General features: G+C 42.2%; 4 protein-coding genes across 4 annotated transcripts in view; 1 reads left to right on the top strand and 3 right to left on the bottom strand.

Annotated features, from left to right (window-relative positions):
• The window catches only part of LOC124206194 (neurexin-4-like), an 86,302-nt gene extending 70,172 nt beyond the window's left edge, over window positions 1-16,130 (bottom strand). The window contains exons 1-3 of the mRNA XM_046603905.1: window positions 16,019-16,130; window positions 15,645-15,948; window positions 15,420-15,574 (exon numbers count right to left, since the gene is read on the bottom strand). Of these exons, the coding sequence (XP_046459861.1) occupies window positions 15,420-15,574; window positions 15,645-15,948; window positions 16,019-16,129 (570 nt within the window). The 5' untranslated portion in view covers window position 16,130. The remainder of the gene's footprint in view (window positions 1-15,419; window positions 15,575-15,644; window positions 15,949-16,018) is intronic.
• On the bottom strand, window positions 4,561-8,782 carry LOC124206204 (collagen alpha-1(III) chain-like). The gene is made up of 4 exons (XM_046603913.1): window positions 5,489-8,782; window positions 5,297-5,422; window positions 5,183-5,224; window positions 4,561-5,103 (listed from the first exon to the last, which is right to left on the bottom strand). The coding sequence occupies exons 1-4, from the start codon at window positions 5,826-5,828 to the stop codon at window positions 4,685-4,687; spliced, it is 927 nt and encodes a 308-aa protein (XP_046459869.1). The 5' UTR covers window positions 5,829-8,782; the 3' UTR covers window positions 4,561-4,684.
• On the bottom strand, window positions 10,798-12,029 carry LOC124206206 (putative cuticle collagen 80). The gene is made up of 5 exons (XM_046603915.1): window positions 11,713-12,029; window positions 11,446-11,619; window positions 11,335-11,376; window positions 11,157-11,267; window positions 10,798-11,079 (listed from the first exon to the last, which is right to left on the bottom strand). Exons 1-5 carry the CDS (start codon window positions 11,981-11,983, stop codon window positions 10,916-10,918), a joined length of 762 nt encoding a protein of 253 aa, XP_046459871.1. The 5' UTR covers window positions 11,984-12,029; the 3' UTR covers window positions 10,798-10,915.
• A 2,993-nt stretch (window positions 16,131-19,123) lies between the features above and the next one.
• On the top strand, window positions 19,124-23,490 carry LOC124204191 (dnaJ homolog subfamily C member 2-like). Its single transcript, XM_046601235.1, has 10 exons — window positions 19,124-19,317; window positions 19,603-19,805; window positions 19,900-19,975; window positions 20,132-20,340; window positions 20,472-20,650; window positions 20,726-20,939; window positions 21,491-21,780; window positions 21,852-22,351; window positions 22,467-22,633; window positions 22,721-23,490. Exons 1-10 carry the CDS (start codon window positions 19,266-19,268, stop codon window positions 22,784-22,786), a joined length of 1,956 nt encoding a protein of 651 aa, XP_046457191.1. The 5' UTR covers window positions 19,124-19,265; the 3' UTR covers window positions 22,787-23,490.
• The last annotated feature ends 460 nt before the right edge of the window (window positions 23,491-23,950 follow it).

The raw sequence follows: 23,950 nt of genomic DNA, 5'->3' as shown, positions 1-23,950 counted from the left end.
TTTTCGGTGACAATGAACCTTTCTCTCTCTACATGCGTCAGAAAGTGGATTATTAATCTCGGAACAATGAAAGAAAATCGATGATAATGAGTAGAAAGAATTGAGCGTGGCAATTACCTCAAGCTGATGATGAACAATTGTGGCTGCATCAACGGTCGACGCCAACACGTCCACGTTTTCCCAGCGACTGCCACGTGTGGCAAACAAAACGACCTGCAGACGAAATATGAGATCACTCCGTAGGGTAAATACGCCGTACCATTGCCCAATTGCCCACGGGCGTGCGAAATCACACACCTGAGACTGAGAGATTCACCGATTCCACCACTCTTGATAAATCTAATAAATTTTCCATTATTTACCTAAATAATTGTGGGAAAAAAATTCGGATTACGACTGTTTAGTACGATAACGTCAGGCTAATAACAAGTAAAACTAAACTTGAGAACATTTGGACTTTGATTATTTCGATATTATCTTCTCCAACTGTATCCATACGCCATCTAGGAATAATTTTCGAAAGCTTTATTCGCAATTGTTTTTGTTTGTTGAGGGCGGGTGGGGGGGATTTAATAGCGTCATGTTGCCCATGGCAACCACGATCATTTCATGTTGTGTGTTTTGTTTTTTTGTGTGTGTGTGCACATAAACACGCAACATATTTCGGACAGAAAAAAGAAAGAAATAACGATCGGTTTATTATGCATGGAGGACTACAGTCAACCACATCAAACTTTTTGACATCAATGTCTTCCTTGATAATAGTCTTCCATTTCTCTCGTGCGTGTGTGTGTGTATCTCATCCGTCGGTTGCATAAAGCGATTCAAATGCTAATGCTGCAGCTTTTTGACGTTGACTTTCTGATCCCCGAAAGAAATAAAAGAAATCCAAATAAAAGCGAGACGGGTAGAAAATATTCAGGATCGATTTGACAACGGATAATGATGCGGTCGCCTTCAATCCCGCGATCTGTCCAGTCATTAGCTCTAGTCAATAGAAAAAAAAAAAGGATTGTGTGCACGTCAAAGTCTGTAGACACACACAATAGAGACGCCACCGCCCGACTCCCTATATTGCTTATTTGAAAACGACTCCCGGAGAGAATAGGAATATAGCTCGTCGCTGACTTCAGCTCATCTCTCTAGTCGTCAATGAAAGCTCAAGTCATCGTGCATATTATCGGTCACGAATCGGCGTTCAATAAACCATCACTGTCAACCCAAAATGCAATATTCAAAGCCAAGTTGGACCATCGTCGCGGAGAAATATTATTATATTAGTCTGAGAAAAATTTCCAGTGTTGTGTTAGTATTAGTTATATCTAGACATACAATAACTCTCCTGATAATATTTTCATCAAATTACTGGCCAAAAATGTTGTATCAGCCCGCATGCATCGGCAGATAAAATATTTGACGAGCCTCTCTGGCTCCTATTTCCCAGCAGACCCATCAAAACCAGTTGGGGGGGGTCCTTCCAGGGCCAGTTATATTTTATAGTCTTGATCCATCACCAAATTTCCTTTTATTTTTTTAATAAAAATAAAACTATGGAATTTACATTATGCAGCTGTATTATATATCTCTCTGACAGATCACACAATTCTCTCTGTAAAAGTCGACGAAAAGATACACGACATTGCTTTTAATTCTCCGATAATTACATTTTTCCTTTTCTATTTTTTGGCTCTTATAAAATGTTCTTAACGCTTGACGGAATCTGCCGGGCTGGATAAAGAGTCCTAGTAACTTTGGTTCTCGAATATAATGATGATCGCTCTAGACTGGGCATATATACGTGTGAATGAGTATTTATTGCCCATTACTAATTTCTTTTTTGATTTTAGATAGTCGAATAATTTTAACTCTACGACATTTGAAATCAATTGTGAGTGCTTTTGAAAGAAAAAATAGAATTTGATAAATATCTGAGGCTCTGTTATCGACATGTGTAGGACATGTTGAACTTTCCTGACGAGCAAAGAAGAACTTGCGAACCTACAGCTCCGTTCGCATGGTGATAAGGGAAAGGCTAACAAACGGCCAAGTAAAAAAGTAACTTTTTTAAAAAAAGATTTTCCATGACAAGCTGATGCCACCCTTTCGGTTCTGTTTGATTAAAGATCTATCTAGACCGTTTGTGTGCATCACCCAAAGAATATCAGAAAACCCCCAACGAAAATTTCACGTCTTGTGTAGAGAGATGTGTGTGTGTGCGGATGTCGTGGAGAGATCCGCCATCATCCGCTTTTTGGGGCGGCTGCTGTTATTTAAGACACAATCGATCGATGATCGACAATCTATACATCAGGCGACCACCCGACGTGCTTTTCTTCTTCTTCTTCCCAGGGGAAAAAAAAAGTTAATGTCACACCCGCATGTGTAGGCTATATCACCTGCTGTTTCCTAGGATGCACAGCTTCCGGCCGGAATCCAAAAAAGATTTGCTCATCACATAAGAAAATAATCATTCGCATTCTCCGTTCCTTTTTTGTTATCGATTGCTCCGCTTCCAGCTGCTGGAATAAGCCCAGCCAAAGACAGTCGTGTGAGATTATTCAACATTGCGGATTCCGTGTGTGTGTGGGCTGGAAAATAAAAACCAAACAAAAGATTATAGAACCCGGGACATTTTATTATTGTTTTTTGGTGGTGGTGACGGTGGAATCTTTTCTTTCCTGCCCCAGGATTTCCCACATCCAATCCCAGTAGATAGATAAGCCAAAGTTAAATATTTTATTCAAAAGACGGTGGGCTGGGTCATGGGTGAACGCGACTGGAAATGAATAATAGATTCAGAGCGAATAAGATAGAAAAAAGGAACCAAAAAAAGGAGCGGCAGCTGCTGTCGCAGTGATTCAACATGAAAATGTAATCGCGAATGAATTGCTTATCGCAATATTATATATAGAGTGAGAGCGCCGGAAGAGAAAGAAACGGGCGACATATGACGCCGGTGGCAGCAGCAGCAGAGACAATTGTTAGATTGCCATCAAAAGTTTTCTTTTATGTAATGGACTGACGTCGTCATTTTGCAGAATAAAGGGGAAATCATTTAACAGCCTGCTGCTGGCAGATCTTAACTCTACGCCCAAACCAACGCGATTTGAATACTCGATTACGTCAAATCGATTCGCGGTTGAAAGACGTGCGTCATCCGAATTTTATTCTGGCCAATAACCGCAAAAATAATAATTGAAGTAAATGACTGACCGTGTAGAGAGAGTTTGAAAAGGTCAAATCAATTTCATTTTGAATTTGAATGAAATCATTTAACTTTAACTCTTTTTTGGGTTGTTTTTAGTAACATTGAAAATGATTAATGCATGTATGTACTGTACAAGCCCAAAAAAAAAATGTTTTCTATATAATCTTGACGTTTAGCTACTCAATAATTCATCAACGATCGCACGCCGGGGCTCTGATCGATCAGCGGTGAGCGGTCTATATTGCGTCACGCCGCGTGAGTTCAATTGGGGACCGATCGTTCACCTCCGATGACACCCCACCACCACAGCCAAAGGCCGCGTTTCATTCATTCATCATCACCCTTTTGTTTTTCTTTTACACCTTGTGTGGATTTCGATCGCCCAGAAAAATCATTTCACGGACTATAACGACCAACTTAACCCTGGGCAGAATTAGGATCGATCCAAATGAACCGAAATAATTACCCCCTTGTTTCACTCAGAGAGAGAGAGGTGAACGGGTTCGTTGTCGACAAACGGATTCGATCCGGAATAAGAAGAATATCAAAGTTGATGGCTGAACTGGAATTTATTTTTTCTCGGCACGCGCTCGCCCAGGACAGAAAACGAGTGACGTCCGACAGCAGCAGCTAATTGGCGACTTGTCTGAACTGTCTGCTCCTCCTCTGCTTCGTTCGGGAGATAAAGTTGCCATTTTGGCCATAACTTTTTCTCTTTTCAGACATTGGCCGCTGGGGTGTGTGTGTGTCTAACACAGAAAAAAGGGGGATATGACACCGGGAATAAATTAATTCGAGACTGATATAAAAATGGAAAACTTGCCCAGCTTACAAAAACTAGTCACGTGTCGTGTTATATATACTACATGGAGACAAGCTAATATAATTCACAGGTTCGATCCACTTTTCTTTTTTTCCTTAGATATACTATTTAATATGTGCCATCGTCAGGCGCCCCTATACTCTCCGATGCTGGCGTTCAATCGACACAAATTATAATTAGAAATTGAATTTTCGATATCCTACGCGCTGGTGTTGTTATTTTTGGAATTTAATTGGCCGTCAGGGGGGACAAATGATGATTGACGTTGCTCTTGCCGCTTTGGCCGGGTAAAAATGCGCATAGCGTCAAGGTTAGAATGTCTCAAACGGGAGGGAAAAAATAGAAAATCGATAAATGTGAGAGATTTGTCGGCCGTCTCTTCTTCATCTTGACGATGTAAATCAAATGATTCGATTTACTTTCCGAGTTGAACAGACTGCGGTGACAGCGGGACATTTGAAACTGTCGCGGGTGAAAAAGTGACCTCATTTTTGTTGCTTAAAATGTATATGAACACGCAGATGTTAATAATACGGGACCGATTGTTTTATTTGAATTTGTCTACCATTTAAATTTGAACTCGAAATTGTCCATCACCGAAACCAACATTTACATAATCCCCCCATTCATTTTGTGTTAAAGTTATTTCGTTCTTAACGGCCTACGGGAGTATCGCCGGGTGGTCCGGGTTCTCCTGGTGGTCCTGGTTGACCGTCAACCCCGGGAGCGCCATCCAGACCAGGGACTCCATCCGCTCCGGGCGGACCATCAGCACCAGGTGGACCATCGGCTCCATCTGCGCCATCAGCTCCCGGTAAACCATCGGCTCCCGGTGCACCGTCGGCTCCCGGTGGGCCTTCAGCTCCGTCCAGTCCGGGTGTTCCATCGGCCCCTGGGGCTCCGTCCACTCCCGGATTGCCGTCCGCTCCAGGTGGACCATCCAACCCGGGAGCTCCGTCAGATCCCGGCTCACCGTCAACTCCCGGTAAACCATCGGCTCCCGCTGCACCGTCGGCTCCCGGCGGTCCAGCCACTCCGGGATCACCCCTTGGTCCCGGTGGACCCGGTGGACCTTTAGCGTGACAGTCGGTGTTTAAATTTTAATTTAAAATTCGATCAAGAAGAAGAAAAATGTTTTGAATTTCATTTACCGGCTGGTCCTGTGCGAAAGGGTTTGAATATTCGACCTCGAACTGTAATTCAATTTCAAATTAAGACAAAGTTATCAATGATGGTCTTCTACAACGAATTTTTAAAAAATTCACCTTGAGGGTACATTAATTCTTCCTGATAATTTCCGTACGGAATTCCTCTGTGAGGACCGACAACTCGACGAGGATAACTCGGTCGGATAAACGACGACCAATCCCTATGATACGGTCTGGCAACAGCTGCAATTTCAAATGAATCAGATCATTCTGAAATCTGAATGAATACCAATCAAATGTCAATGATACCTTGCAGGTGATTGTAGTGGTGATCTTGATGGGCGAATATTGGCGATTCCATCAGTCGATTGCCGGCGCCCATCACGTCATAGTAATGGTCCAGCAATTGCCAATACAAATTAACTGGATAAGGATTCTCGGGATGGTAAACGAGCTGCCTAGTTATTCTCGGGTTGGGCCTCTTTGTCCCGACGGACAAAACGGCCAAGAAAAAGCTGCCGAGCCAAAACAATTGCGACCACATTTCCAATGAATGTCCGACGATCGAATAATTGTCACAAATGCCCAGCACGCAGCTTTTATTTATACCTAAGCGCTTTGGTCCTTTACACGATTTGCTCACGCTCATTCGAACTAAAATAAATCAAATTTCGGTTCAGTCCCTTGTCTGAAATCTCAGTCAATTTTTATTTCTGTTGTTGTTTCTATGAAATTTTTTACTCTCCGGCTTGTATTTATTTGATTGTTGATTGAAGCTGTTAATAATTGTCGTGAGCGCCGTGGCAAATAGTTGGTGCTCGATAACCTTGAAATAAAAAAAAAAATCACTCACGCCGGAGAGAGACGACAATGATTTTGCCTTTGGAAACATTCGACAGAGAAAAGAGACGACACCATTAAGTCGATTTATCCAACGCTCGTCTTGACTTGCACGTCACGCAGACGCCCGGGAAGATATCGTGAGTCTGATGTTTAATGCATATAACGCAAGGGCCAATGCGTGCTGACGGACGGATGGGTCGGGACGATTAGAAAACGGGACTGTCACAAACTGGTCCCTTCAGTCGTCCCCCCCAAAAATAATAACAAACAAAAAATCCACCAATGAATTACACGTCGGCCGGGTGCTGCTGGCTACTGGCCATTCGGTCGCATTTCGATCGACCAAAAGGAATCATAAGCATCACAAGAAATTCTCAGAAAACTGACAATTCCCGTCAAATTAACCCGAAATGTTTTCCCGACTGGAAATATAAGACGGGACCTTGGATTTCCGTACTATTAGTGCGAACAACATTTGAAAAGGTTATTCACCGCGCCAAAAAAAAAACCCAAAAGTAATAAAAATAAAAAAGATGAAATGAACCAACGTTCCTTTAACGAACTACCATTATCCACAACCGACCGACTATAATAATAATTCCAGTAATCAAAGTGATTAATCTCTATATACGATACACAATGAAAGGGCCAAAACAAGTCATCGACCTTCTATTAATAACAAGTTATACACGTGCCGGGATAATAAATCAAGTCGTGCCGATCTCAAGTTTTAATTACAAAAGTTGATGAGCTTAATGTATGGCTTATGTATGGCGCCATCACCCCTCTGCAAAGAGACAACAAAGGACATTCCAAAATTCCGAATGACATTGCGCTAGGAATTTTCTGATCAAAATACCAACAAAAAATTAACAACAAAGTCAGAAAAAGTGACACATTTTTTGTCGGGATTCGATAGATTCTCCAAGTGGAAACTGTATCATAAGCAAGGTGGGGAATTTGAGACGATCGAAATGCCTTTCACATATCGCCCACTCGCTCACAGCAACGCCCACATTCAACTCCTTATAACGCCACGAAATTCCTCTCGTTCTATTAGACGCCATCAAATTGAGTCAATTCCACTAGAGCGTGAATTTTGAAAAATAGAAAAAAACCCCGCCAAATACAAAAGGAGCGAGAGATGATGAGCGACGATCGAAATGAAGTCGCTCTCATTGTTCTCGCAGGAATTTGTGGTGAACTTTTTTTGTGTGGGGTTCGACGGATCTGCAAAGGCGAATACTATGCGATTACCATCGGGCAGTTCCAATTCGGGAGCGTGAAACTGCCGACGGCGACTCTTATAGACTTTCGTTTTTCTTTCTTTTTTAACATCTCCAGACATTTCTTTGGTTCGTTTGTGTAGTTCCACTTAAAGACAACAAGTGCAACCCGAGTGCAAGTATGTGCGGGACGCATCATATCTCCAAGATCAAAGGCGATTCACGCCGCCATTTGCATAGAAATACGCAAGAAAACGCTCGTCTTGACCGTAAGAGATAAAAATTCATTTCGCATTTTATCTTTTGTTTATTCAAGTCAATAAAAAAAAAATTTCCCCTTCAATCTTTTTGACCGGGAAAAATGTATTCGAGTCACGTGACTCTGGCCAACGACGACATTATACGAGGCCCTTGAAGGCAGTTGAAGCGGCCAGCAAGACCCCCATGAAAAAATGTATCAACATTTCCATATTCCTATTTTTTGGGGGGAATACCTTTTGCAGATATTTCACGCTCGGCGGGACTGTGAAAGAGATGCTAATCAACTGATATTCTATCTGATGCTGCCTTTGAGTCTATTTATAGAGATGAGAACAAGTGAGGCCCAATATAGAGTCAAAAGAGAAACTGATTGAGGTCAATGTTTTCATTACAATTTGATTTTGGAAAATGTTTTTTTATTTTTCTGACGTTATCTAACAGAGTCGCCATCGATCGCAAGATAGACACGCCCATTTTTTTTTCTTTTTTCCCCCTCCCGTCACGGAAGTGTCGCATCACCTGCTGTTCCGAACGGAGCACAGGGCATCCGGAATCTCTAAAGGTTCACACGTCAACAGAAGAAAAGAAAAGACTCTTGATGTGTGTTTCTTACATTATATAAGATCGATTGTGTATAGGCAGCCCCATCCGAAACAGCTGGGACAAAATCCCGCGTGCAAATGATGGATCGGTCAGCCATCAGCATCAACCGATCAAGATGAACTCACCAACATTTCTCTCTCTCGTCGTGTGTTTTCCTATTTTTCTATTTTCCTTTCTGGTTTTCTATTAGGACGACGTTTCGTGCTCGGTGAACCTGCCAACACGCGATCCCGCAGTATACACGTAGTCTACTACTACGGTATCAAGGATCTAGATGACGCATATCATTTCTTATTCAAAAGACAGTGATTGCGCAGTTGCTTAATCCTATCCTTGACGTAATTGTTTGTTGGGTAAGGCAGGATCGATTTACACAGGCCGATCCTGCGACATGTATAAATTCATTTGTTACGTAACCGGGGGGAAACAAATTGTTTAATTTGGTGGGAGGGATATTTTTGCGTCAATTGTCCGCGGTTCGTGCTATGGCTGTTGTTGCGCAATCGATGCGGATGTGTAGGTCGAATGTAGGACAAGAGCCGTTTGCATTAATGACCTGTCAAGTAGTTGGTTAGTTAGTTAGTTAGTTACTTCCAGCGGCTAATGGATAGGTTCGTGAATGGAATTGATCCGCTCTAGTGAACAATTTCGTCTAGATAGACTTGCGAGTTAATAGTTTTCCAAACGAGTTTTAAAAAAATACCCACGCAAACGACGTTCCTTTTTTCCATTAGCTTACGTCACTTTGATTAGATCGGCAACATATTAAATAGGCGATCGATTTTATTTTATTTTTCTTTTCTAGCTCGACTTGATGAGGAAATCAACTTATATCACATAATGGGCGCTATATAGAGTCGTTGTAGTAGTAGACTAGTAGTACAGTTGCATTTGACGGAAGTGTGTATATAACCGGATCGATATGATACTCTCCGGCACTTCCGCTTAGTTGATTCCATCCAGGAAATGAACATTGCGGTTTATTTGTCTGAGCTAGCTACAAGACAGGCGAAAAAGAGTGGCCAATCAAAGTGATTCAATTCGACAATTCCGTCAAGGCATTTAGATTTTATTAGACTCTCGAGTGTGCTGTATACACACACCCAGCCAAGGCTAGTATATAGTAGATAGGAGCCTCTCCGCCGGAATGAATGCCCAGTGGCCTAGTTGGATCCATCGACAATTCGGAACAGATGTCCGAGGATGCCCATCCCTTTTTTATTTCTGACAATTAAGTTTACGCTGCGGACGTAATGCAGTGTTATTTTCTCTATCTCTTCTCGATGGAATTCCCTTAGTTACATAATAAGAAAGAATTCCGGCGCAATAAAATTTGATAATGATTGGATCAAACCTGATTACAAAGAAGACCCTAATTGTTTATACGAGGAGCAGGTCCCTTTTGTTCATATAACATTTTCTAGTTGCACGTTTTGCTTGAAGTGTTTAAAGTAGAAAATATTTTTCGAATTTAATTGTTTAGACACCACAGAAAAAAGTTGTGAGGTACAAAACTGGGCCTGACCTGCAGTTGTTCTACAAACTTGATGCATCCTGACTTGAGTTAACAAAATCGGGAAGAGAAAACAGTTGCAGTCAACCGCCTAGCTCAAGGGTCAGGAATAAACACTACTCCGTGATTACGTAACGATTTATAAATCAACGCCACCCAATAGCCAAAAAGGAAGAATAGAAATGAATTTGGTCCTACCCTTCAGCCTGGGAATTACGGCCAGGGCATCCATCCACAACTGTCATCCATCCGCTGAAGAGTTGAATCCACACGGCAGAATAGAGAAAACCCCGAATAAATTTCAAAGTATAGAGGGAAGAAGCGACATCGGTGGATTCTCCCATCAAGATAGGATGCTGTTTGCCTATAAATCAAAAATGAAAAATTGGGTTTACGAAACATATTGACAGAAACAACAAGGAAAAGTTGTAAACGAGACACTGGGTGTACACCTTAATTGTTCATAAACAGGAGAATTCAAGGTTTCCACAAACACACTGCATTTATGTAAGTCAAGCCTCATTAAAACATCTAGCAGGTTGCAGGTTGCAGGTTGCAGGTTGCATAATAAAAGTACCGTAAATCATTACCCCAGCGATGATATGTTGAGATTGTTGCTGGTGAACAGCACAAACAAAACTTGCACATCTTGTTTGTTACGATGGCTGGCTCAGGCTTCCAATCTGCACTTAAAAGAAAAGGTTAGTCAAGTGTAAACAAACTTCCAAGCACTGAAAAGAACCATTTTAAATTATGTAGTGATGAGGATCTAACATTTCCCAAATTTGAAACAGGTTTATTAACTCATCTATATTCAAGCTCCCATCATCATTCCATTTGAATTCTTAATTTTTAATATACCTGCCAAACAGCATAGAGTGGATCGAGAGCCTGGAGTGAGCCACGACACCGAGACAGTTCACACGAGATAACCGCGACAGAGTTCACACGACGGCCACATTTTAGTCATTTTATTTGTTGAGTGCTTTATTTTCTCGTGCAGCCACGTATGTTTACGAAAATTGATAATTCCATTTTCTTTGTCATCTTATTTATTAAACTTTGCCTCTTTCTCGAAACTTGAAAGCAGACGACACTAATCTATTAGCCACATTGCCATACTTAACTATTTTAAAGATAAGAAATTTTAGAGAAAAACCCGCGAATAATCATAATATCCAAGGTAACTGTTTATTCAGATCTTACTCGATTATTTAAAAAGAAATATATGTTCCCCATTCCCTTGACCGTATTAAAAATAAATTCCAATTCCAAATTCTTCTTTCATTTTCAAGGTGTGCCAGGGATTCCATCCGTTCCGGGCGTACCAGGTTGACCATCCGGACCGGGCATTCCATCCGGACCAGGGGCTCCATCCGGTCCGACTAGGCCGTCTGTGCCGGGTACTCCATCCGTACCGGGAACGCCGTCCGTTCCGGGTACGCCGTCAGTGCCTTGCAATTTTAATCATTTGAATCAATTCATTTTGTTGTTGACGAGGATTAAATTTGAATTAATTTGATTAAAATACCTGGAATTCCGTCTGGTCCTGGCGCTCCAGCAGGGCCAGGAGTACCGGCGGCCGGTCCAGGAGAACCCGGAGCTCCAGCTGGACCAGAAGGTCCAAAAGGACCAGGTGGACCTGTCAAAATAAAGTTTGGCTATACATTGCAGTGCATCTATTTGTGATTTTAAATCATTAATAATACCTGGTGGTCCTCTTAGTGCTGAGAATAATTGAAATGGCCCATCTGGATAATATAATTAGAAATGACATCATTGACTTGTGTTGGACAAAATGAATTCAATTTAAAAATTACTTTGTCGTTCACTCAACATGGGTCCTTCGGCCTGTCCAGCAGAGCCCATCATCATATTACCCCGATACTGACTACTAACTGGATCCTGCTGCTGGTAATATTGCGGAATATAAGGCGCTGGCGGATGAACGGAATAATACGACGGGTAATCGACCTCGTAATAATTCGATCCAGCTGCGCAACATATAGAAATCCAATTCGAGACATTCATTTCCAATATAAAAGAAAAGAAATAAAGAAAAGATAATATATAAATTGCTAATTCACCTTGTTGGTGATACCCGTAGTGGTTGGTGGGCATCGATCCGGCTGCTGATGCTGCTGCTGCCAATCGCCGATTCCCGGAAAAGTAATAAGGCAACAGCTGGGAATAGTAGAGATGACGAGTGGAATAATCAGATGATCCAGCGATGGCTCCTCTTCCGGAGTGAATCAAAGTTGCCGGGTACGGTGGCGGTAGTGCGAATTCCGCCTTGGCAATTCCGGCCGACAGCGTCACCATCACCCAGCAGACGAACAGAAATAGAAACGACAACATTTTTCCACACGTTGATCTTTTTCGGGTTGATCAGTTACATCCAGCTGTATAGTGGTCGGGGTTCATGTTTTATATACCCCCGGCCTCTATGCCCATTCCGCCTGTGGGTCTTTTGTGGACGTCAGCCGCACTCACTCCATAATATCGAATCTGAGATAACTATAATTCCGCTGTAATTTAGAATTGATGCGGAATTGCAATTGCAATTTTAAAAAATGGCGCGAATTTTTCTTCCATCAAAAAATGATTTTAAAAAAGAGGGAGGAAAATAATCCATTCAAAGTTGCTGGTGAATTGTTATAATAGAAATTGCACGCGATATCTCTGTAATTACGTGTTACTGCTCCTCCCCGTCTTTTTTGTTTGACTATAGTTTTAATTAAGTTTGAAAGACCTCGGAATATAATCAACGTTTGATGGAGTTTTGGAATTCTCCCGCCGGTCAAAGAATTTCCCAATTTGGAGAAGGTTAAACCAATTGAAACAGCGCTTGCGGTTATGTATAGAAAACTACTTGAATAGTTGACAGCAGGCAGGTAGTAATTACTCGACGTGAATATGCGCTGTTCTCTTATTATATTCCCGGCACCTCATTCCTATCCCGATTTCATTACGACATAACTGTCGAGATTGCAGCAATTCATATTTATTTTGTTATTAGCCTTTAATTTGAATTAAATTAAATTTTTTAAAAATCATATTTAGATTAAATCTGATATTCCGGGCTAAAATATGTAATGCAACTGCACGAGGCGATGAAGAATAGATGAAACAAAATGGCTGGCAGCGTTTATCTTTTTATTTATATATTTCCATTTGGGGGAGTCTAAAAGTTTTTCGAGACCATCACGCAACTTTTTCTGACGTTTGATGGCGGACGGGGCAATGTAAATAAGAGACACTTTTTCTTTGAGAGCATCACACACACACACGTACGTATTATGTCTAAGTATATCTCGTTTATTGATATCAATCTCTTCAAAAGATAAATGCCATTAAGTGTTGTGCTGACAGTAGAGCTCGGGAGAAGTTCAAAGTTGTTGGGAATTCGTGAATGATGGCCCTGAAAGTTACGGACAATTTGATCGCATTCATTTTAAATGAATTCCATGGGGAAAAAGAAGAAAAAAGGAATTCATTTTTTTCTCGTCTGATACGTCAGTCACCTGGAGCGAAGATGTGACGTGAAACCGACGAGCTCCTAGCTATAACTCGTCTACTTCTATATAGCGACAGGAGCTATCTAGCTAGCAACGCAATAGAGTTTCGTGACTATACAGCCATGCATAACACACACATCACGTATATAAGGAGGGTAGTACGGGCGCAGATTTCACGGTCGGCGTGGCTCTGAAAGACGCAGCTAATAAACTGTGGTGAAAGGTTCCCAGCAGCAGCAGCAGGTTATTTCTTCTATCCCCCCCGACCAATAAGTGGCTATTCTTTTTTTTTCGGGATATATAGACGGACGAACGAAAGGAACTGCGCTGCTGTCGCCACCGTGATGCCATCAAACGCTCGCGGGACTTGGTGTATAACTGCTGTCCCGTCACGCGTGAATAACGGATGGCTTCCAGATGGAATTTGATCATCAAATGTCTCCGCTCTTTTCTCTCGATGTGAAATAACTGCGGGAAATCGATAGACGAAATATAAGATGCGCATGTATAACGAAAGCTTCTTTTTCTTCTTTGAAAATAATTAAGTGCGATTGCACCTGTGTTGTATATACGTATACATGTGTCACCCACCGACTAAAGAAATGAGAGACAATCCGACCGGAAGGAATTGGCGTCATCAGACGCTAGCGGCGCTTCACTCGTTTGATTATTTTTTTGCGGAGAAACGCGGTGATGATTATTGCGTGTGTGTTAGATAGAGATGTGTGTAGTAGGTACTCTCGTTGAGATACTTTTCGATTGATGCAGATTTCGCGCTACTCGGTTGTGTGTACTAGCGCGCCAAAGTACCGAGTGTAACAGCAGCAGCGACACTCGTTTCGTATCTTTAAAGACGTTGCTGATTGGCTTCGACGTCGAGTGCTACTCTTATATACTCGTCGACGCCGTTTGAATAATTATTGAAATGTTTAATTGATGCGCTGGGGTGAGCCAGGGGAAAGGTGTGTGATGATTCAATGTATGAAATTGTAATAACCTTACCGCAAATGAACGTCAATTAATTATGGGGATGAATTGTACGAGTTGTATTAGATAATAGGCTGGCACAAATGAATAATAAGAGAAATAACATTTAATTTGATTGAGTGAATTGATCATAATGTTTTGAGTGATTCGGTAATTTCTTCTTCCAAGAGAAAACCGGTAAAATGATTCAAATTTTCGGCGCGAATTTTAAATCCTGGCGTCATGTATCCTATCTCCCACCAGATTTGGTCACCCGCTTGCAAATTGAGTGTCGATTGCAAGGTAAATGTTTCGTATTGGTTAGTATTTGCGGTGTCATCGGAAGCACTACCACCGATTCGGTTGCCGTTCAACACGATATGAATGTCACCATAAAATCTAGATGAAGATGGCGGAATAGTTCCAAGTCCGGATGCCGAAAACAAATATTTGCCATTTCGTGGCGCCGAGAATTTGCCCGTTTGTAAATTCATGGCTCCTCCCACGTTTAGTCGTGCAGTGTCAAATTTTATGGGAACATTTGGTTGATCAAATGGGGAGTTATATATCTGAACGTAAAAGTAAGTGGGCGATGATTTCACATCTTCAAACCCGATCCATGTCTGGAAACCTAATAATTAGTGACATCCATCAGTAATATCGAGAGTAATATTAGTTTTAAAAGAATTGAATGAAATTTTAATTTGCATACCAGAGTCACTAGGTAACTTGGCAAAGTTACAATAAACACTTTCGACCATTGATGTTCCCACGACGGAATATAATCCGCTCAAGGTGTGCCCCATCCGCCATAGATCTTCACACGAAGTTGGCATTCCAGTGACGGCCACTTGTCCGGTACATTCGAAGCGGCCCAGTGTATGGACACCGGACGAAGTTTCCAATTGCGTTCGACCAAAGTTCAATCGAGTGATGGGCAGAACATTTTTGTCCGTGATTTTACCTGTAGAAACCATCAAATGAAATGAAGAAAATGAAATAGATTTCAGTACCTGAATGACGGCCGCTTACCATCATCGGTTAATTGCACTGGAGCCATCGAGTCGCAGTTGCATTGGACGGAAGGATCGACACAATTTCCATCCAATCCGCACTGGCAAGTATGGACGTCCGTGTTGCCACCCGTCCAGAAAAATTTCGAATTTCCATTTCTGTCGTTCCACCAGGCGTAAGTTATATCATTGAATTCCAATGGCGCAAAATTGCAGTCGTACTAATTCAATCGAATTAAAATTTGTGAAATAATTGGTGTTGACTTTTGCTTATTAAATAATTCCCTTTATTTATACTTTGATTGACTGGTGGCATTCGGCGGAGAGTTCGGCCAATGCTGACATTTGTCTACTTGTGGCGTTGTAATTGATTGCCCTGGAATAACATCCAGGGTCAGGGCAGTGTCCCACATCCATGGACGCCTCACTGTCGTGCGGAATAGCAGTCGATCCTGACGGACAAATGATATGCAATTCAATCAATTTGTTATTATTATCTTCTTTATGTAGGTCTCTAGTTACCTGATGCCATGTCGCAGTGGACGTAAATCGGGTCATCGCCAACTCCTTGGCCGTCAGGATCGATCCAGTACATGCCGGAACTAGCGGAAGGATCAGCCGCCCTAATTTCCCGACAAGTTCTGAGTATGGCGCTCCTTCCCGCTAATTGGCGGCTTGTTTCCCGCTCGTTTCGCAGTTCCAGTCGACTTACTTTTTCGGCCAGAATTTCCTGTTGCCGATCCTTCAGCTCAAGCAGCGCCTTTAATCGAGCATCTTCCATTTCCAGCCGGGAAACTTTTACCTCCATGGCTTCCTTAAATTGCATCTATTAAGTCAATCAAAAATTTCTTATTAATTCTCGTTCTTATTTTTAAAAAAGCATTTAGGTTTCTTACGTAATTTTCCCTCAATTCCCGTAATTGTTCTTCCAACAGAAGTTCAGCTTCGACCGAATAATTGGCCCACAATAACAAAAATAGAAAACAAAAACCCAATTGACGAGCCATTTTTAAAATAAGGTTTAAAACCATCAAACTGGTTTCTACGTGACTTTCCCACAAACACATTCGGTTTTTATACCAAAAGTTTCGTTTGCGATATCTATTGATTGTTTATCCATAACAAGCGGGGAATCCCGACAGTGAGTCACTTATCAAATATTTCGCCATCAATCCTCATCGGTTGTTTGTCTCTCGCTCTTATTATAAGGATCTATCTCTTATTTGTGGAGTGATGAAAGTATTAGATAAATCAATTATAGCGGCGTCATCCGATCTGGAAAAACCAGCGCATATCGTTCACAATAGTCCGCCAAATGGCGCCATAGGTGCTGTGTTGCGCAATACGTCCTTTTGTCGACACCAAAAGAGCCATCACACTATATTAAAGACGACGCTTCATTTAATTCATTATATCTCGGCGATGGCGTATCATATTTGTGCACCCAACAGATTCCATCGTCACCCCGAGCAATAAATTCTGTTTGCATTGAAATCGATTTGATTACATCGAGCCCTCTGCAAATATACAAACTATTATATAACGCGCAAGGCCTTTTTCCCCGCGTGAATTGGAAAATTCTTTAGAAAAATCCGAATAACAATTTTTCCCAAAATAATTATATTCCGTTGGTACCTATACACGTTGTACGATCTCCTGTTTTCAATGTTTGAAATCTAATCACCGGCCGTGTCTATTACATTGGCCACGTAATCGACGCGTAATCCCGCGGTGAGCTGACATCGAGTCTCCACCTCTCAATCGTGAAATATAAAAGCAGTTGAAACTCACAGTCGTCTGCCGTGGCCTCCTCTTCGTTATAATGGCTCGGTCTGTGTGTGTATAATTAATTCGCGTGTGCATCAACCAAGGTAATGAGGTTCTCGAATTTCAAATCGCCCGCCAATGATATAGCCGCCCCTACACACAAACATCTAGGCTAAAACTTCTAGTCTGCCTAGCACACGCACATACAAGGATAGGTCGTGAGTAGACGATCCTTAATGAGGATTTCCCCCTTGCCTACCGCCGACCTTAATTATAATTAACATGAGCATTTAAACTTGTTTGGCCGGAAACAAAAAAAGAAGATTACACACACACAACTTTCAATTGTTTATCTCCAGGTCCGTTTGTTAATAAACACGGACATCAAGGCCATTGGGCGAATCGATAATCAGATTTACCTTTGTTACAATTCACCTTTTTTTTTTAATTCAATCAACTCTCGATCGATTTAGTCGATTTGCTGGCGCAAACTAGGTCACCTACAACTGAACAAGTGACATTTTTTTTTCAAGGATTGCGTCTTTGATTGTTGACAAAACTGCTCAATCATCTCTCTCCTATCCCGGCCAATCCCGGCCAATCCCGGCCCAATTGTTTGGTAAGAAAATTTAAAAATAAAAAGAAGAAAATTTATTTCGGAATGAAATGGTGGGCAGCCCGGAAAATGGCCAGCAATTTTAAAAACAACTTTTGGGTCGTCGATGTGCGCACTCTGCCGCACACCGATCGATAATAACAAGATAAAGATTTATCAAGTAAATAAAGTCAAACTACATTTTGTCGACCTTGGAACCTATCGGGAAAAATAAATAAAATCAAAATAGAATATTCAATTATATCCAATTTATTCCCCAAAGCTGGGATTATTCGGTACAGATAGATATTACATATTCCGGTCAAGGTAATAATAAATAAATACAAATTGCAACTTACATTTAGATACGATGGGATGTAAAGGTAATTTTATCCCATTGGACGCGGGTACTACTATAATATATGTGCATTGAAGCGGACTCAGCAAGTTCGTACATGTTTGTGAATAAGACGGGCGAGAGAGAGAGAGAGCGGGCCGGCAGACAATCGAGACGCTGGGCGCTGGGCGCGCTTCGTCAGTACAAATCCTAATGGGATTGTTCGGAACGTGAGGCGGAAGCGTCAGGCCAATTTGTTTCGTGTGTCGAGGCTGGAACGGGCCCCCGTATTATAAAATCGACGTGCGGATCTTCAATAACTCGATGACTCGGCACTCTGGCTATATATGCTGCAACAAAACGAACGAACGAGTTCCCAGGAAATACAAATAAATAAAATAAGAAAAAACACAAAATCCAAACTAACGTCTTATTTTCTCTCTCGCTGTATATTGTCCAGTCATATTAGGCTGTCCGAGTTGTATATAGAGATGTAATTATTTATATGTTAGTAGTATTACATCAATCAATTTTGATTGTTGACTGGAATTATTTAGACCATTTCGTTATAAGGGGTATGGCTGAGTTCGAGCTGGATCAAAAGTGCCGAGCTCGGTGAATCCAACGGACTGTGTAATTTTTGGCTGGAGGAGCTACTGGAATCAGAAACCCTTATAGTTATATACTCGTGTTTTTAAATGGAAATGTATAATGTCAGACGACGACGACGAAATTATTAACGGGTCTATTGTTCCACCGTGGAGCAGACGACTAGGCATTGGAAAATAATTATGCGCTGCACCCTTATAACTCTATTTCCCCACTCCGCCTCGTTATCTTGATTTTATTTTTTTATTTTTTTATTGACGTTGTTAGCTCTACTTTTTAAATATATTAACTGGGATACATAGCCGTCTTGTTTGTTCTTCCCCTGAGGGCCATTAATGAACCAGAACCCTTCTAGCCGAGTAATAATTTAATCATTTTGGGTTCGGCTATAAAATATTTATGAATTAATGTTTGGTCTTTTTTCAGTTTTCTATCGACACTCGACAGTCGACTAAATTTGCAGTGAAACGAAAACAAAACTGTACAGTGTACACCTCTTTAATTTTCATACGTAAAAAGATTAGGTAGGAATAATTAATTTGTCGCTTTTTTCCAGCTTATTGTAGTTATTGATGCATTCATTTATTTTATTAATCGTTAATTTCAAATTTTCAATCGATTTCAAATTTTTCAATCGATTTCAAATTTTCAATAAATGTTGATTATTTTTGGAAAGAACGAGAAAAATATATCTGGCAATGTCGACTTGAAAATTCTGTCTGCTACAACGGCATGCTTCTCTAGTCGGCGAATATTCTTATGTCTCCTTAATAGTTTTGCTTGTTTATTTCAGAATCGGAAAGCGTTCAAGATCAAATCAAATTAAAACAAAAAAATGGGTGAAGTTCAAACGGTGGGACACAGTGAAGTTTTTCACAAATTATCTGGTAAGTTTTAGAGGAATGCAAACGACTTTTTCGTGTGCAAGTACCTCGGTCATCTTTTCCCGGCATGTCTCATCTGCTAACAAAAGAATTTTGAAATGTTCATGTATCCTTAAAGTTTGTCTAAAGCCAAAAACTTGATACTATGTGAGGGTCAAAATCTGATCCCCTGTTCAACAATGGTTGAATGAAAGTTCTCGACACACCAGAAATGTTAATTGCATTCCTGTTGGAAAAAGAGATTACTGGGCAGTGAATAAAATCGGTAAAACTTTCTTTCGTTTCTAGGTACATGTCACACAGATGTCGAGCCAGTTGGACGATGGTTCAGGGCCTGGTGGTACCACCACCAACGTAATGGTGCCCTCTCAGGTGAGGGACTGTCTGTGGCAGAGTCTGGCAGTCAATCTGACGAAGAAGTGGAGTGCTCCACTGTTGAAATTGAAGACGACGTGGAATACCTCAGAAGCCTGGACCCCAAAGAGTGGAAAGTGAGTTTGATGCCTTAACAAAAATTGTCTTCGGTTTTCCACTTTTTATTTTTCCCCATTACTGAAATCCACGCCACTCGTTGTTTGCCGTTAGGATCAAGATCACTACGCAGTGCTCGGACTCAAAAAAGTTCGGATTATCGCCACAGAAGACGACATCAAACGAGCGTGTAAGTGATGAATGGCCACCTAGCATGTGAGACGACGTCGCTTAACAAATGATGCATCATTGTCCTTGCCAGCAGCAGCAGTTCCTTTTTCTCTCCTTCTTTTTTATATTATAAATTCAATGCATTTTCTCTCTCTCTCTCCTGCCGCCCAAACAGACAGGCAGAAAGTTTTACGACACCACCCCGACAAGCGGAAAGCAGCTGGAGAGGAGGTTCGAGCTGATGACGACTATTTCACATGCATAACGAAAGCTTACGAAACGCTGAGTGTGGCCTCGAAGAGGCGGGCCTACGACTCGGTCGATTCAGAGTTTGACGACGATGTTCCATCGAGCAATGCGGCAAACAAATCTCGTTTCTTTGAGGTATAGACTCCATTTATCACTCGTGAAAAGACGTTGATTCATTCACGAAAAAAAGAAGACTTTGACTAATAGCCTCCCCTCTCGTGGGCTTTGATGGATGATTTGATTATTTTATTTTTTATATTCCGCAGGTCTTTAGTCCGGTGATAGCGGCCAACGCTCGCTGGTCGGTGAGGAGCAACGTTCCGTTGTTGGGCGACGTGAATTCATCTCGGGATCACGTCGAGAACTTTTACGATTTCTGGTACAATTTCGAATCGTGGCGGGAATTCTCGTACCTCGACGAAGAGGAGAAAGACAAAGGCCAAGAGTGAGTAGTCTTTTAAAGATGGAAGAAGAAGAGTAAAAGAAGAGAAATGTATTGATTTGTTGTTTTTCGCCGCAGCCGGGAAGAGCGCCGATGGATCGAGAAGCAGAACAAGGCGGAAAGAGCCCGTAGGAAAAAGGAAGAGATGAGTCGGCTGCGATCGTTGGTGGATGCGGCTTACGCCTGCGACCCTCGCATCCTCCGTTTCAAAGAGGAAGACAAACAAAAGAAGTTGGACGACAAGAAAGCCAAGCAGGATGCCGTGCGAGCTCGCAAAGAGGAAGAGGAACGGGTATGTGTGAGCGCAGTACATATAATGTCAGCAGCGTGGAGATGATGACATGATGTGTGTGTATTAATGCCCCCACCCACCCGTTTCATTAAGTACTTGAGAGGGCCGGGAAAGTTTTTTCAAGGGAGAAAATCTTTTTTTTTTTTCTTCCGGAGTAAATCGGATTACTCCGGAAGGAAAAGAAAGAAAAAAAGGGTTGGGTTGGCCTTATGTTTTTGCTGGCTCTGCTCAGCTTTTGATTGATTTCGTGTCGCCATTTATCCGCCGATCGCATTGGCTCCCCTTTATTGGCAATCAATCCAGCCCTCTATTCTCTTTTTGTCCGTTGAAAATCATCACTTTTCTTCTTCTTCTTCTTCTTCCATCGCGGAAGAAGGAAAAAAAATGTGGATGAGATTGAGCATTTGCTGCTGCTCAACTGGGCCAGGCCAACAAGAGAGAAACGAGATCTTAATCGGAGGGTTCTCCCTATTTTTAACGAGTCCCTCTTTTTTCTCTTTTCATTCTTTTTATTCTCGGTTGGGTCCCGCCTTTTGTGTTGTTGCGTGCAGAAACGACGGGAAGAAGAGGAGAACAAGTTGAGGATCAAGCGCCAAGCGGAAGAGGCTGCCCGTGCCCGGCAGAATGCGGCCAAGCGCGAGAAGGAGAATGCCAAGCGGGCGTTAAAACGCGAGCGCGAGCAGTTGCACAAGTACGGCAAGCAATTCAATTATTTCACCGGTGTTGTTCCTCCAACAGCATCAGCCGCCGCTAGCCCGACCACTACTGCCCAGGATGAAGCGGAACTCGTCAAGCGCATGGCGGATCTCGATCGACTCTGCGAGCTCCTCACCACCGACGAGTGAGAACATTTTCTTTACCGGTCCGTCCGTCGGTTGTGTGTGGTTTTGATTTTTGTTTATTTTCCGCCAGGTTGGATAAACTCAACAAGAAGATGGCCGTCGTGTCGCTCGATTGCGTCGACGAGGGACGGACGCTATTTGACGAGGCGGTTGACGAATTGAATCGCCGCATTGACGAAGAGAAACAGCAACATTTAGGAGGCGGATTAGCTCCTGGAGGATCTGCTGCTTCCAGCGGCGGCGGCGGAGTCAACAGCGGCAGCAAGAAGAAAGGTGGTTCCAACCAGTGGAGCCCCGAGGAGTTGAATTTGCTAATCAAGGCTGTCAATCTCTTCCCGGCCGGCACCAATCAGCGCTGGGAAGTGGTGGCCAACTTTATCAACCAACATCACGGCGGCAATCGTGCTGCCAAGGAAGTTTTGGCCCAGGCCAAGGAGCTCCAGTCTGGCGACTTTTCACGTTCGGCTCTCAAGGAAGCGGCCAATAAAGCGGCTTACAACAAATTCGAAAAAGAGTCCAAGGCCGGCCCGGCCGCCAGCGAGGAATCGATCCCGTCTGAACGCTACGAAAGTGAGTGTCCCGTTTTTTTATTCCTTGTTGTTGTTGTTGTTGTAGGGGGTCGGTCACGTTATAAACGGATCCATCATGTTCACCGATTTGATTCTTGCTATTTTCCTGTGCCCAGCTCCTGCCGAGCAATTGGGAATCAATTTGACTCCGTGGACGGCCGATGAGCAGCGCTTGTTGGAGCAGGCATTGAAAACTTATCCGGCATCGTTGTCTGATCGCTGGGAAAGGATCGCCGAGGCTATTCCCAATCGATCCAAGAAAGAGTGCATGAAGCGCTACAAGGTATTGTTTGTTTTTTAGTCCGTCTCTCTTTTATTCGTGTCAAATAATATTTTCCCACCAATTATTTCACGACGAAATTTTTTTCAGGAATTGGTGGAATTGGTTCGCGCCAAAAAATCGGCCCAGGCTGCCGTCGCGCCGCCCAAGAAGTGATAGGCCACGCCCCATTCTTAGAAGAAGACGTCTCAATCGATTCTTAATCTTTTCTTTTTCTTTTTTTTTTTTAAAAAGGTGAAATAATCGCCATGATAATTCAAATCAATAAAAAAAATTACACGTCGGAATTTTTTCCCCCCTTCTCTTTTTATCCACACCCCAAAAAAAGGGGTTTGATTGAGTAGGGGGAGTGGGGGAAGGTTATCGTGGTACATGTGTGTCTCCTCGACTATTATGTTCTATGTGTGTGTGTGTCTTGATGATTTTCTTGAACGTTCTTCTCTATTTCGTTCAACTCTCTCTCCCGGGCGTCTTTTGTGTTCCCTTTTTTTTTGTTTGAACGGCGGTCGTGAACGCGGGAGGGGGGAGAGAGTCTTTTCACAATGTACGTTGGAGGGTGTGGCACGTCATCTTTTATTTGCCATGGCAAGAGGGAGGGGCGTCGGTCGTCTAGTGGACGGAAGGGGAAATCTCTGAACGAAAAAGTCAGGGGGAAACCAGACCTCTGGCTGCTCTTATTTATTATTGAAGTTAGACACGCAATTTGTAGTTGTTTTTATTCTGTGTGTGTGTCCTGGCCTTTTTGAATTGTTAATCGTCACCACGACAACTTGCTCTGTGCGGTGGGGGGGTAGCGACTAGCCTATTTAATAAGGTCGACTGGCCAACAGGAATAAAAAAACGTGTTGGCGACTAATGGACGAAATGTTGTTGCTCCAGAAAGCACTTTAAAAAAGAGTCCGTCTACTCGTGTCGGTACCTCATGTCGTTCGTCAAACATTTCGACACTTTCAAAATTCCCGCCATTTTTATTTTTAAAAAACGAATCAGATTATTTTTTTAAAAAGTTTTTAGAAGAAGAAGTAAAAAGAGAAATGCGAAAAGTTGGAAAAGAGTTTGTTGTTGGGGCCGGTTGTTGAGGCTGTCGTGGAGACGAGAGAGCGCCAGGCATTTGATGTTGAGGGGTTGCCCTGGGGATACATATACACACACACTTGGTTAAGTCTTTCAAGTTCTTCTTCTTTTATTATTATCATTTTGAAGAAAGCTTTAGTCTGGATGCGATACTTGACTGATGTTGTACGTAGACATCTCGTACGTTGTGAGTTGCTGGACATTTTGGGATAATTCATTCAAATCTAATCAAAGAGTCGAGTCAAT

Source organism: Daphnia pulex, chromosome 10, assembly GCF_021134715.1.
Source record: "Daphnia pulex isolate KAP4 chromosome 10, ASM2113471v1".
NCBI lineage: Eukaryota > Metazoa > Arthropoda > Branchiopoda > Diplostraca > Daphniidae > Daphnia > Daphnia pulex.
The sequence above is the reverse complement of the archived record's forward strand: the minus strand, read 5'-3'. Positions and strand labels throughout refer to the sequence as shown.

Coding starts and splice junctions, on each gene's coding strand:
- LOC124206204 (XM_046603913.1), bottom strand. CDS start 5,828: ATGAGCGTGAGCAAATCGTGTAAAGGACCAAAGCGCTTAGGTATAAAT. Junction 5,225..5,296: donor AGAATTAATGTACCCTCAAG/GTGAATTTTTTA, acceptor ATTGAATTACAG/TTCGAGGTCGAATATTCAAA. Junction 5,104..5,182: donor CTTTCGCACAGGACCAGCCG/GTAAATGAAATT, acceptor GTCACGCTAAAG/GTCCACCGGGTCCACCGGGA.
- LOC124206206 (XM_046603915.1), bottom strand. CDS start 11,983: ATGTTGTCGTTTCTATTTCTGTTCGTCTGCTGGGTGATGGTGACGCTG. Junction 11,268..11,334: donor AGCACTAAGAGGACCACCAG/GTATTATTAATG, acceptor TTATTTTGACAG/GTCCACCTGGTCCTTTTGGA. Junction 11,080..11,156: donor AGGACCAGACGGAATTCCAG/GTATTTTAATCA, acceptor TAAAATTGCAAG/GCACTGACGGCGTACCCGGA.
- LOC124204191 (XM_046601235.1), top strand. CDS start 19,266: ATGGGTGAAGTTCAAACGGTGGGACACAGTGAAGTTTTTCACAAATTA. Junction 19,318..19,602: donor AGTTTTTCACAAATTATCTG/GTAAGTTTTAGA, acceptor TTTCGTTTCTAG/GTACATGTCACACAGATGTC. Junction 21,781..21,851: donor GAGCTCCTCACCACCGACGA/GTGAGAACATTT, acceptor ATTTTCCGCCAG/GTTGGATAAACTCAACAAGA.